Source organism: Mobula hypostoma, chromosome 7 (assembly GCF_963921235.1).
Source record: "Mobula hypostoma chromosome 7, sMobHyp1.1, whole genome shotgun sequence".
Taxonomy (NCBI): domain Eukaryota; kingdom Metazoa; phylum Chordata; class Chondrichthyes; order Myliobatiformes; family Myliobatidae; genus Mobula; species Mobula hypostoma.
Window position 1 is genome coordinate 73,333,833 of NC_086103.1, and position 14,454 is coordinate 73,348,286.

Consider the following 14,454-nt stretch of genomic DNA (forward strand, 5'->3'; position numbering starts at 1 on the left):
TTCAAAGCGTGTTGGTGTAATCTAGTAAATTTGTAGTTTGGCAGCAAAATCTGGAGTATGCTGGATTAGTGGAATTTTAATGCACTGGTATTTTATTTAAAATTGCAACTAATTTCAATTAATTATTTTTAATCCTATGATTAATTATTGACTATTGAGTAGCAGCCTTATTTTTCATCTTTCATGCAAATTGGAGAGATCTGTTCAGTCACTCACCAGCAGGGCGCTTGCTCAAGATCAGACAATCAGCATGGTACACCTTAGGGCATCCAGGCTTCTTGCAGATGACTAGTTGCCCACCATCTCCACAACGGAAACATTCTTCCTCATGATCTCTCACTATTTCAGACTGCTGCTTGCGCTTTCTTGGAGGCATTTGCCTTTTCTTTACCTTCTTTTCATCTGTGGAGTTTGGTATGTTCTAATGAGGTAAAAAGAAGGGCAAATTATTAAAAACACTGAGTCAGAAGTTTTCCCAGAAACTCATTAGCTTCATTATAGAAATAGTAATTATTGTTACTAAGTCAACTTCTCAGGTAATTAATGACAAAAACCATAATTCAACATTCTAAGTACATTTTATGGGTAAATTGTTCATTCACTCAGTGAACACTTTATTAGGTACAGCACACCTGATTGTTCTTGCAAGTAGCCAATCAACCAATCCCGTGGCAGCAACATAATACATAAAAGCATGGGGATATGGTCAAGAGATTCAGTTGTTATTCAGAGCAAACATCAGAATGGGGAAGAAATATGACTTTGACTGTGGAATGATTGTTGGTGCCAGATGGGGTGGTTTGAGCATCTCAGAAACTGATCTCCTTGGATTTTCACACAAGTCTCTAGAGTTTATAGAGAATGCTACAAAAGAAAGGCAACAGTATCTCAAATAACCAGTTTACAACAATACTATGCAGAAAAGCATCTTGAAATGCACAGCAAAGCTGATCCTTGAAGTGGATGAACTACAACAGCAGAAAACCACAAACATACACTCACTGGCCACTTTATTAGGTACAGGAAGTACCTAATAAAGGCCACTGAGTACATGTCGGAAGTGCAGGTCATGATACTTGCTCTGAATTTCATGGAGGTTCTACCCTTCAAAAAGGGTCTTTAGCAAACCATCCTAACAGAAGCAAATAGATAGTATGGTTGCCATTTAAGATAGAGCAGGAAGGAAATGAGTAACTTCCCGTTTTACTACTCATAACCGTTCATAAAATATGCCATGGAGTATGAAGCTATGTACAAAGGAGTCACAAGGATTTGAAGACTAGAGTGAGAAGGTCTTGGAAATGTTGACCTCCAGGATTTAATTGGAGCAATTCAGACAAGCTACCATGACCTCAATGATATGACTGATCCAACACTCAAATCTACTCTCCAAAGATAAGGCCTCCTGCTCCAGCACTCCATGACATACCCTTCCTTCTTGAACTCCCCCCGCCTCAACCCAACACCCCCTAACCATCACCTCATCCACACCGACACCAACATAACACATCCACACAACCATATATATTTACCTATTGAGATACAGCTCACCGATTTAACCCTAGCCTAATCACAGGACAATTTTCAATGACCAATTAATTAACCTACCCACCAGTATGTCTTTGCACTGTGGGAGGAAAACGAAGCACCCAGGGGAAACTCATGCTCACACAGGAAGAATGTACAAACTCTTTCACAGACGGCACTCTGTACTATAATTCCCCAAGCTGTAATAGATTTGCGCTAACCGCTATGCTACCATGGTGCCTCAAATACAGAGTTTCTCACTCATAACAAATCGAAATATGTAGTTTCATGAATTTAGCAATGTCATTAGCGAATTACAGTGACAGCAGTGAATTATTTCCTATGTATTTCAGGAAACATGGACCAATCAGAGAAGAAAGATCCTTCCATGCTCAGTGCCTGAAGGCTGTAGGGCAAAGTTTTCTCTCTCTTTAGTCAATGAGCAACCCAAGTGAAAGGTGAGGCTGAACATAGGACACTGCAAATCTCCACAGGAAACACGTTTATATTACCTCTATTCACCCATCTATCGCATAATGAAATCTTTGTTCACTCTTGACAAGCACTTACACTGTTGCATTCCCTAAGCCGTACCAGGCACACACCTTTTAAATATGCTTGCCTTCATTGCAAGTGATCACGACAGATCATCTTAATTTCATATTACTCCCAATAACCTCCCCACTATAAATCCCCTTAACTTCACTCCCCAATCCAAATGTATTGGGTCTGACACCTAGAGTAATACAGTCAAGCGCCCCTTGGCCCTCCACACTAATGCCAATCTTTTTGTCCACCTAATTGATTCTATTTGCCTATATCCGGACTGTATCCTTCTAAACTCTGAATATTCAAGAGTCTAGCTCAGATACTGGCACTAAAGGCAAAAAGATAAACAGGTTGGACAGGTGTCTGGAACATATGGTATATTTGATCTGCCGTGAGGGCAGAGGTGAAAGATATCTGGTGAGAGGGCTTGCATCTGTACTCTTCAGGAAGAAAGAAACAAGGAATATGCTAAGGACATGTTTACAATGATGATGAATCTGTTGTTACACCTACCTGGTTAAATCCATTCTCCATTCACTGTACAAGTCATGTCCTGGTCCAAATGCATCAATTCACACTTATCAAAGCTGAAATCCATTCACTAATCCATAATTCATCTCCCTAACTGATCATGATCTTCTACTGGTTCATTGTAACCTGCAATGCTTCCTAATTTAGTATCATCAGGAAACTTGCTAATCATACCATGTATATTCATATCCAAATCATTCACATACATAAAAAATAACAAATAACAAAGATCCCAACACCGATCCCTAAGGTACTCCACTAGTCACAGGCCTCCAGTCAGAGAATTAGCTTTCAACCATCACCCTCTGCTTCCTATCACTGAGACAATTCTGACTCAACCTTGCTAGCTTCTCCTGAAACCCATGTGCAGATCAGCCTATCACGTAGGATCATGTCAATATTTGGCATTCAATGCCATCATCCTCTCAGTATTAATCAACAAGCTTCTAAACCCGGTTCTCTGTACTTCTCAAAAGCAATCCTCAACTTTTTCATTGGGACACCAGAGATAAGGAAGTTGAGGATCGTTCACTTACAATCAACAAAGGTGCATCACAAAAACGTGCACTTAGCCCATTGCTCTACTCTCTCTATACTGTGTGGCTATGCACAGCTCAAACAGCCTCTATAAATTTGCAGATGACATCACTGTTGTTTGCAGAATCTCAGATGTCAACAAAGTGGTGTTCAGGAATGAGTCAGATCAACTAAATGAGTGGTGTCATAACAACAACCTCACATTCAATGCCAAAAAAACCAAGGAATTGCCTATGGCTGCAGAAACAGGAAGTCAGGAGAACACATGCCAGTCCTCACTGAAAATTTTCTTCATTGGAAAGTGTGAATAGCTTTAAAGTAGTGGGTGCCAACATCTTGGAGGATCTGTCCAGTACCCAACACAAAGAAGCTAGAAGCAATCACGAAAAGGTTACTTAGAAGCAGCTCTACTTCATTAAGTGTTTGAGAAGATTTGGTATATCACCAAAGTTTCTTGCAACTTTCTATAGGTGTACAGTGGAGAGCATTCTGACTGATTGCATCACAGCCTGTCATGGAGGCTCCAATGCACAGGATCGCAAAAGGCTGTATAGATTCGTAGACTCAGTCCATTCCATCACAGACAGAACCCTTCCCATCATCAACCTATTTAAAAAGTGGTGTGAAAGCATCCATCCAGAATCTCCGGAGGTGAAGGCCCCAAGCCCTCAGCTTTTCCTGTTGCTCGGCAGCCAGGGCGGGTCCAAGCACTCGGCAGAGGATGGCGCTCAGTGCTTGGGTGTTGGAGGGCTGGTCGTAGGCTCGAAGTATTCGGATAGACTCAGAGTCCGTTGTGGTCGGTGCTTCCAATGGTGCTGCATTGGCAAGTTTGTGGTGCTTGGAGGTTCATGGCAGGGAGAGTTTCTCCCTTCTACTGTCTGCATGAGATGATGGGGCTATTGGGACTTTGAGACTTTTTTTTTTTACCATGCCCATGTTCTGCTCTTTATCAAATTATGGTATTGCTTTGCACTGTTGTAACTATATATTATAATTATGTGGTTTTGTCAGTTTTAGTCTTGGTTTGTCCTGTGTTTCTTGTGGTATCATTCTGGAGGAACATTGTATCATTTTTAATGCATTTCTAAATGACAATAAACAAGGACTGAGTGTCCTCATAATCCAAAAAAAAAGAAAGCATCCATCACCAAGGACCTTTGCTCACCATCTGGGGGCATAAATCGCTTTTCATTACTACCATCAGATAAGTGGTAAAGGAGCCTGAAGGGCCATAGTTAATGATTCAGGAATAGCTTCTTCCCCTCCACCACCTGATTTCTGAATGTTATTACTTTTGTTTTGCACTATTTATTTTGTACCTTATAGTAATTACAACGAATTACTATGTGAGTGGTAATAAACCTGATTCTGATTCCACTGGCAGATGGTTCCAGATATCACCCACTCTATGTGCAAAAAATTGTCCTTTAAAACACTTTCCTCTTATTTTGACACCGCTACCACGAAAAATACATTCTGACTACCTACCTTATCACTGCCTTTTATAATTAATATGCACTGTGCCTATAAAAAGTATTCAATACCCTTAGAAGAGTTCATGCTTTATTGTTTTACAATATTGAATCACAGTGGATTTAACTTAGCTTTTCTTGACACTGATCAACAGAAAAAGACATTTTTGTGTCAAAGTGAAAACAGATCTCTACAAAGTGATCTAACCTAATTACAAATATAAAACACAAAATAATTGATTGCATAAGTATTCACCCCCCCCCCTTTAATATGATACACCAAATCATCACTGGTGCAGCCAACTGGTTTTTGAAGTCACAAAATTAGTTAAATGGAGATCACCTGTGCGCAGTCAAGGTATTTCAATTGATTGTAGTAAAAATACACCTCGAGCTGGAAGATCCAACTGCTGGGAAGTCAGTATCCTGGCAAAAACTACACCATAAAGACAAAAGAACATTCCCAGCAACTTCATGAAAAGGTTATTGAAAAGCATCAGTCAGGAGTGGGATACAAGAAAATATCCAAGTCACTGCATATCCCTTGGAGAACAGTTAAGTTAATAATCAAGAAATGGAAAGAATATGGCAGAGCTGTAAATCTGCCCAGAGCAGGCTGTCCTCAAAAACAGACTGACCATGCAAGAAGGGGACTAGTGAGGGAGGCCACCAAGAGACCTATGACAACTCTGAAGGAATTACAAGCTTCAGTGGCTGAGATGGGAGAGACTGTGCATACAACAACTGTTGTCTGGGTACTTCACCTGTTCCACCTCTATGGAAGAGTGGCAATGAGAAGCCACTTGAAAAAAGAAACTCACATGAAATCTTGGCTAGACTTTGCCAGAAGGCATGTGGGAGACTCTGAAGTCAGCTGGAAGAAGGTTTGATGGTCTGATTTGAGCTTTTTGGCCATCAGACTAAACGCTATGCTTGGTGTAAGCCAAACACTGCACATTATCAAAAACACACCATCCGTACTGTGAAGCTTGGTGGTGGCTGCATCATGCTGTGGGGATGCTTCACTGCAGCAGGCCCTGGAAAGCTTGTGAAGATTGAGGGTAAAATGAATACAGCAAAATATAGGAGGAAAGTTAAAGTCCTAGAGTGGCCAAGTCAGAGACCAGACCCAATTAGGAATTTGTGGCTGGATTTGAAAAGGACTGTTCACTCATGGTCCCCATGCAATGTGACAGAGGTTGAGCAGTTTTGCAAAGAATGAGGAAAAATGCCGTGTCCAGATGTACAAAGCTGATAGAGACCTAACCACACAGACTCAAGGCTGTAATTGCTCCCAAAGGTGCATCTCCTAAATACGGACTTAAAGGGGGTGAGTAATTATGCAATCAATTATTTTGTATTTAATAATCATAATAAATTTAAACCAATTTGTAGAAACTTGTTTTCACTTTGACATAAAAGTATCTTTTCTGTTGATCAGTCTCAAAAAAGCCGAATTAAATCCACTGCGATTCAATGTTGTAAAACATGAAAACTTCTTGGGGTGGGGGGGGGGGGAAGGTGGTAGAATATTTTTTACAGGCATTGTAACTCTTTTCAGATCTCCCCCAATCTCCTTAATTTCAAGGAAAACATGCTGAGCCTATCCATTCTGGAGTAATCCCATAACTGAAGTCCTCTTACCCAGCCTGTTGAATTTCCTCTGCATTCTCTCCAGCACAACCACATCCTTGCTCTAGTGTGGAGACCAAAACTGTACACTATACAAGTGCAGTTTAATCAGTGTTTGATAAAGTTGCACTTTTCATCACTTTTCTATGCTTTCACCTGCAGAGGTAAATCATCACCCTATCTACAAGTGTTGCCACTTTCAAGGAACTTCCAAGGTCCCACTGTACATCAACCTCTTTAGTGCTCTACCATTTGTTCATGCCTAGTAATTCTCTGTGCACCTACTTCGGAAGCAATTTATAGATGTTAATTAATATACAGTGGATTCCAGTTCATTGGACCATTGGTTAATTGGGGCAACCATTTGTTTGGGACACTTCTTAAAGAACAATGACTAGTTGAGAAAATAGCAGGCACTCCCCGTTTATTTGGAACACTATTCCACTTAAATGGGACAGAAGGCTATTGCCAAACAATCTTGAACTAGCCTCAGTCACGTACACTGTGTGGCCAGTAGACTACACCGTGCTTAGAATAAACAGTTTTTAAAATAGCATCAGCTCGGTGTGTTTGTGATCAAAAAGCAGTGATCTTTGTCACTGATAGTTGGCAAGAAATAAGCAGTAAGACAATTCAGAACTGTTTTGAGATTTCAGGAACAGCCATTAGAAGATACAAAGCAAATAGTTTTTAAACAGGGTCAGTTGCATGTGCTTTGGGCTGAATGATGCACTCAAGAAAGTGATTTCTGATCATTTTGTTTTTTATATATCTACTTTATGCAGGAAGGAAAAGAAGGTAGTCCATTATCTGCACTGATTTTTTTTCATTTACAGTCAAAAGAACACCGCAGCAATGAACTCTTCCATTGATAATCATTAGGAACTAATACAGTTTTTTTAAACACTATAGCAGTATTGGTAGTGTTCTAATACAGCGGTCCCCAACTACCGGGCCGCAAAGCATGTGCTACCGGGCCACGAGGAAACCTTTCCTCATTCCCTGTCACGCACTGTTGAGCTCGAATGCATGCAAGGTCATTACCCGCGCGTCATCCATGTTAGCGCAGGAAGATGATCAACTCCTCGAGCTTGCAAATGATGACAGGCTGAAAAGTATGTTTGACATAACATCTCTGCCGGCATTCTGGATCAAAGTCAAGGCTCAATATCCTGAGATAGCCACGAAAGCACTGAAAACGTTGCTACCATTTCCAACATATCTCCGCAATGAATGCAACAAAAACCAAACTGCGGAATAGACTGGACATAAGGAATTTCCTTCGAGTATCGCTGTCTCCCATCACCCCTCGATGCGACCGTGTTGTTGCAGGGAACAAGTATTCAGCCCAGGGCTCCCACTAATTCAGCGATATTGGTGTGTTGCAATGATTTTATATGTTCATACTGGAAAATATGTGCTGTGTGTTTCATATCCAAACGTTACTTAAAATGTTATGATGCTATTGACTTATATAACAATTACAGCACGGAAACAGGCCATCTCTGCCCTTCTAGCCCGTGCCGAACGCTACTCTCACCTAGTCCCACCGACCTGCACTCAGCCCATAACCCTCCATTCCTTTCCTGTCCATATAGCTATCCAATTTTTCTTTAAATGATAATATCGAACCTGCCTCTACCACTTCTACTGGAAGTTCGTTCAACACTTACTTCAAGCTCCCTTGTCCTCTCCGGATAATTGACTTATCACTATATTCATGCCAGGAAAGTATGCGCTGTGTGTTTAATATTAAATTCGTTAGATAAACCCTTTTAGAAACGGAATTGAGTGTATTAGCCACTTACTACCTATATCCTGGTCGTGATTAACACCCGCACCCCACCCCCGAACAGAATCGCCAAAAACGATTTGCAGAGAAAAATAGGCACGTACACACATGCGCACTGGTGCCCGCGCAAGGTTTCATGGTCATTGTAGTCTTTCTAGGGGTAAACACAACGTATTTGACTGCTACTCTTGTCCGTTGGCAACCCTACCACCCTCCCCCCGCCTCCCCGGGTCGGCCAGTCCGCAGTGCAAAAAGGCTTGGGGACCCCTGTTCTAATCTATTTGTATTTCATTTAAATACACAATCTGTTACTCAGTTAAACCATATTTTGTCTTTGTTATGCCTTTTAACTATTTCCATGAAATTCTGGATCATGGGGCAGTTGCTTAGTGTCCCAATTAACTGCAATCCATATACTATAGAACTTGTGGGGGGGGGGGAGGAATGCACACAATTACATAGATAAGGTGTAAAATTTCCCACAGGCAGCTCTGAAGATCAGGAGAGAACCCAGATCACTGGAGCTATGAGGCAGCAGCACTCTCTCCTAATCAGATGCTTTTGACTTCTATATAGATTTGGACAAATTATTCCAACATATTAATGCTTGGTTGAGCTGCTAAATCCAGCCTTCTCCTCCTGTTCAAGAAATTGACACTAAATAAAGAAAAGGATCTCCTAGTGTTCAAGTTCAGATTAATTTCTTAGCCTGTAACATCAAAAGCAAATTAACTGGCTACCTATCTTACTTGCCATGTATGGGACCTTGCCATGGGACATAGCAAATTGGCTGCTATGTCTTCCTACTAAGTCAAAGTTTAAAATTAAATTTCATTACTGAAGTATATGTAACTTGAGATTCACCTTATTACAGGTAGAAACAAAACAAAAAACACAACAGAATCCATAAAAAAAAATACACACACAACAAAGATCAACAAACATCTAATGTGCAATAAAACAAACAATAAACATATAATACACAGAACATAAACTGCAGACTCTCCAAAACTGAGGCAACAGCCACGGAGCCAATTCAGTCCTAAAGCAAATGAAGCCAGTTCAGGCTACTGATGGCTGCAGGCCATTGCTGCAGAGTCTGTTAAGCACTGAGGTGAGTAAAGATAGCCCAGGAACCCAATGGCCATGTGGCAATAACTACTCCTGAACCTGGTGGCATGGACCCAAAACTCTTGGCACCTCCTGCCTGATAAAAGCAGTGAGCAGACAGGGACAGGTCAATCCCAGGCAGATGGGACAGGCTCAGGTCGGGAATTTTGGCTGACACAGAGAAGTAAAGTGAACATCCATTCAACTTCTGCCCATGGCGCCTTCATCTTTTAATCTGGCTCGGTGCTTAAATCAGCTCAACATCAGTTCATTTTTCACTTTTGGGCCCAATACTTCAATCAGGCCCGAAGTCTAACTTAGTAACACACGCCATAACAATGGTGTACCTGCATTCTCAAGAGTCTAAGTTGCTGAATCCTTCAGGAGACCACAAAAACACCAGATCGTTCAGACTGTTTAAAAGCACTCCCTCAAAAGAAAATACAGGCTGTGGATTGCAGTGATGACAGTATAGAAGTAGTATATTTAGTGAAATAGCTAATAGTTTTGTAAGCTGCCTGCAAAACATTGCCATATTGCCAGTGTCATCTTGGATAGTATTTAATTGGCTAATAAGTACATTAGAACAATCTGCAGAAGTGAAAAGCTGCGATGTGGTTGCAGTGCTTTTGCATTGCCGTTCTAATTCATAGCAAAGTTTAACCTCTACCATATAGAAAGCTAAAGTGGACAACGAAGAAATAAGTCTTCAAATTTGTCTTTAAGTCACTGTATTACAAAATGTATCTGGCTTAGAATGTGATGTACCGCAATATTTACAGTAAGCGAGAGGAACTGGACATCCTACCTTAGGCTGCACGCCTAAATAGCCACTGCAGTTTGGAGCTCCACATTTACATACAGTCTTTCCAGTGCCCAAGCATTCCAAGTGATAATTAAACGTTAGCTCAGATCCTGTAAAAGTATTAATGCCATTAGATTTATACTTGGACTCACTGTACAACTGTTGATAAATAAACTCAAACAATAGCATCCAACTTCCTAAATGTTATAATTGTATATTCTGATGAATTACCTAAGTTGAAGGTACATGTTTGGATATTATGTTTCAGTATTGAACATCCTGAAAGATTATTCACATCACAGAAATAAGGTATACTCCAGAGGTTATGACTTTCTAAAATTAACTGAGATTTCTTATAATAGGAGACTATTTGGCCCATTAAGCCCATACTGGCTCTCAGGATATCAATCTCAATTGAGTCATGATGCGCTTTCATTCTATTGTGAACATTTCACAGTGATCACATGCTGCAGTTAGCTAATCCAATTAATGCCGATAAGGCATTTTGCACATATTATTTACTACCCTCAGAACAGGGAAAAAAAACCATGAAAGTCCCATGAATATTAGCGTTTGGTTTAATTTCACTATTTCAATCAGAAAAATGGCTCCAGCACTATTTAAACTGGGTAATGCTGTAACTGGACAATGTAGCACCCAAAAACAGATGCTATATGATTAAACTTCTTTTCTCTATTATTAGTTTGGGATCTTACTTCATCTGTTTCTGTATTGAATTCAATTGCACGTATATTCTTCATGGATGCATGTCTTAAACCCTTAACCATATAACAATATTTCTTACCAACAGCAATATCACACAAAGCAAACAGTCCAACTCTAGTGTCACCATTCACTGTCCACTTCTGTGTCTCACAGTTTGGCTTGCAGCTGTGATTCATGAAGCGCGAATAATTTCCTTTTGGGCCTGCATCAATTATACGATCCTGTTAATAATAAATTTACAGGTAAACTTGGCCTCATTTTGTAGAATTTAGAAATTCACAATACAAATTTATCAAAAACTGAAAGTCGATAATCATAAAGATTTTTTAAATGTCTCTAGTAATATACATAGCAATATATAAATACCTACAAAATTGATACTTTTCAAAGGGATAGTGGCAGAACAGATATAAAAATGATTTTTCAATAACAGTTAATGATACACAACAGCTAGGTTACTGTGTGTAGTTTTAGTTACAATACAGGTTTCCCCCGCTATCCGAAGGTAGAGCATTCCTATGAAACCGTTCATAAGCTGAAATGGCGTAAAGCGAAGAAGCAATTACCATTAATTTATATGGGAAAAATTTTTCAGCGTTTGCAGACCCAAAAAATAACCTACCAAATAGCACATAAAACCTAAATTAACACTAACATATAATAAAAGCAGGAATTATATGATAAATACACAGCCTATATAAAGTAGAAATAGTCATACTTTATTGATCCCGAGGGAAATTGGTTTTTGTTACAGTTGCACCATAAATAATTAAATAGTAATATGTAAATTATGCCAGGAAATAAGTCCAGGACCAGCCTATTGGCTCAGGGTGTCTGACTCTCCAAGGGAGGAGTTGTAAAGTTTAATGGCCACAGGCAGGAATGACTTCCTGTGGCACTCACTGTTGCATCTTGGTGGAATGAGTCTCTGGCTGAATGTACTCCTGTGCCCAACCAGTACATTATGTAGTGGATGGGAGACATTGACCAAGATGGCATGCAACTTAGACAGCATCCTCTTTTCAGACACCACCGTGAGAGAGTCCAGTTCCATCCCCACAACATCACTGCCCTTACGAATGAGTTTGTTGATTCTGTTGGTGTCTGCTACCCTCAGCACTGGCCACCACAGTCTCGTAGAACATCCTCAGCGTCCTCCGGTAGATGCTTAAGGACCTCAGTCTTCTCAGGAAATAGAGACGGCTCTGACCCTTCTTGTAGACAGCCTCAGTATTCTTTGACCAGTCCAGTTTATTGTCAATTCGTATCCCCAGATATTTGTAATCCTCCACCATGTCCACACTGACCCCCTGGATGGAAACAGGGGTCACCGGTGCCTTAACCCTCCTCAGGTCTACCACCAGCTCCTTAGTCTTTTGCAACATATGTACAGTGTAGTTTTACTTAACAGAATCGAGAAGATTTAGCCAAAACCGATTTGTAGGGGGAAAAAAATCGACACGTACATGCATGCGCACACACCTGCCCGCGCAAGACTTCATGGTCATGGTAGTCTTTCTTGGGGTAAACACAAGTTTAAAGCAAGCGTCTTTTTTCGTAAAAGTGAAAATCCTCTTTCAGTAAAGCAGGGGACACCTGTATATGAAGGGTGTAATTGAACTGGAAAGGGAGCAGAGGAGCTTCACAGGATATTGCCTGGGATGGAGTGTTTCAGTTAAGAGGAGAAACTGAGTAAGCTGAGTTTGCTTTACTTGTGTCTGTTTGGGTAATATTGTATACAATGAATCTAATGTATTTTGGAAACCTTTGGTTTCAATAGGCTGAGGGATATTAAATGCTGGCGAAATGGTTAACTGGAGCAGAGTATGGCGAAGATGGAGGAAAGAAATATATTCAACGATTAACTCACAATCCCGAGGACAGTAAGGTGTTGAGTGGTGACGCTTAAAGTCAAAATTTAGAAAAGAATGACAGCTCAGACACAGATGATTGCTTAAGGCAATGTAGTTACAGTGAATGTCAGGCCATTTTATCCTCAACAGTAAATGATCTGATTTCCCTGGAAAAGCTTTCCTTCATAGCTTTTGGCTTTGTTGTCTCTCAGCTTTACCCAGTAATTACCATAATGATGAATAAACTCTTCTTGAGCTTCCAGCTGGGTACAGATATCAATTATAACTGACATTTTGATGACAAACTCTGCCATCTTCTTCCAGGGATGATGCCTCGGCATGTTTTGGCCTGTGGTATTTATACCCCCATAGTCTGTCCCTCCCGATAGGTTAGTCCTCATCCAATCAGGTTTCTGCTCTCCCACCTTGTTTACAATTGAATTCCAGTTCTTACTTAAAGTGAGGCCCTTGTCTTTGTTAAAGTTCTTTTCTTCTAGTTTTATTTCATTTCCTTTTCAATCTTTTTATTACTTTCATAGAATGAAAACATAACAAAGCAAAAATACAAGTAGTAGGAGATACACTGTTACATTTAAAATGAGTAATTGTAAAACCAAATAGTAAAAATTAACAAAGCTCCCAATCGTGCAGAATAATAATGAATAATACAAAGCAAAAAAAAAGAAAAATCATGAAAAAGAAAAAAGAAAAAAAAACAAACTCCATCCCCCAAAAAAACTAAACAGAATTAGTCAACTAAACTAAAAGACTTGGGCAATACTAACAACTTGAAAATGGGAAAGAAGAAAACCTTAGTGTCGACGACTCCATTCCTCTCAACCAACAGTACAGAGAAATAAAACAAGTTTGGAAATGGTCAAATTACATCAAATGAAAATGCTGAATGAATGGCCTCCAAGTTTTTTCAAATCTAATGGAAGGGTCATAAACCGCACTTCTAATTTTTTCCAAATTCAAACATACCATCGTTTGTGAAAACCAATGAAATACCGTAGGAGGGTTAATCTCTTTCCAATTCAGCAAAATTGATCTTCTAGCCATTAGAGTAAGAAATGCAATCATCCTACGTGCTGAAGAGGTTAGATAATTTGAATCTATCATTGGTAATCCAAAGATAGCAGTAATTGGATGAGGTTGTAAGTCTATATTCAAAACCGTTGAAATAATGTCAAAAATGTCTTTCCAATATTTTTCCAACAAAGGACATGACCAAAACATGTGAGTTAAAGAAGCTATCTTGGAATGACATCTATCACATATTGGATTAATATAAGAGTAATAACGAGATAGTTTAACTTTAGACATATGAGCCCTGTGGACTACTTTAAACTGTATCAACACATGTTTAGCCCATATAGAGAATGAATTAACCAATTGAAGAATTTTTTCCCATTTTTCAATAGGTATAATAATGTTAAGTTCACTTTCCCAGTCAGCTTTAATTTTATTGGAAACATCAGGACATAAATTCATAATTATATTATATATAATTGCTACAACACTTTTCTGAGAGAGATTTAAATCTAAAATTTTTTCCAAAGTGTCCATTGGATATGGGTGTGGAAAATTAGGAGAAACAGTAATTAAAAAGTTTCTAATCTGTAGATATCTAAAAAAGTGAGATCTGGGTAAGTTATATTATTAGAAAGTTGATCAAAAGACATGAAACCATTATCCAGAAATAAATCACGAAAACATATTATACCTTTGGTTTTCCAATCAAAGTAAGGTTGATCCATAGTGGAAGGGTGAAAAAGGAAATTAGATATAATAGGACTTGCTAAAATAAATTGATTAAACCCAAAAAATCTTCGAAATTGAAACCATATACGTAAAGTATTCTTAACTATTGGATTATTCATTTGTTTATACAATTTGGAAGAAGTAAAAGGAAGCGAA

General features: G+C 39.4%; 1 protein-coding gene across 4 annotated transcripts in view; it reads right to left on the minus strand.

Annotated features, from left to right (window-relative positions):
- nsd1a (nuclear receptor binding SET domain protein 1a) overlaps positions 1-14,454 on the minus strand; it is a 183,210-nt gene that overhangs the window by 12,771 nt on the left and 155,985 nt on the right. For all 4 annotated transcript variants that reach the window (XM_063053601.1, XM_063053600.1, XM_063053598.1 and 1 more), the window contains 3 exons: positions 10,761-10,902; positions 9,959-10,065; positions 217-421 (listed from right to left, as the gene is read on the minus strand). In XM_063053601.1, the coding sequence (XP_062909671.1) occupies positions 217-421; positions 9,959-10,065; positions 10,761-10,902 (454 nt within the window). The remainder of the gene's footprint in view (positions 1-216; positions 422-9,958; positions 10,066-10,760; positions 10,903-14,454) is intronic.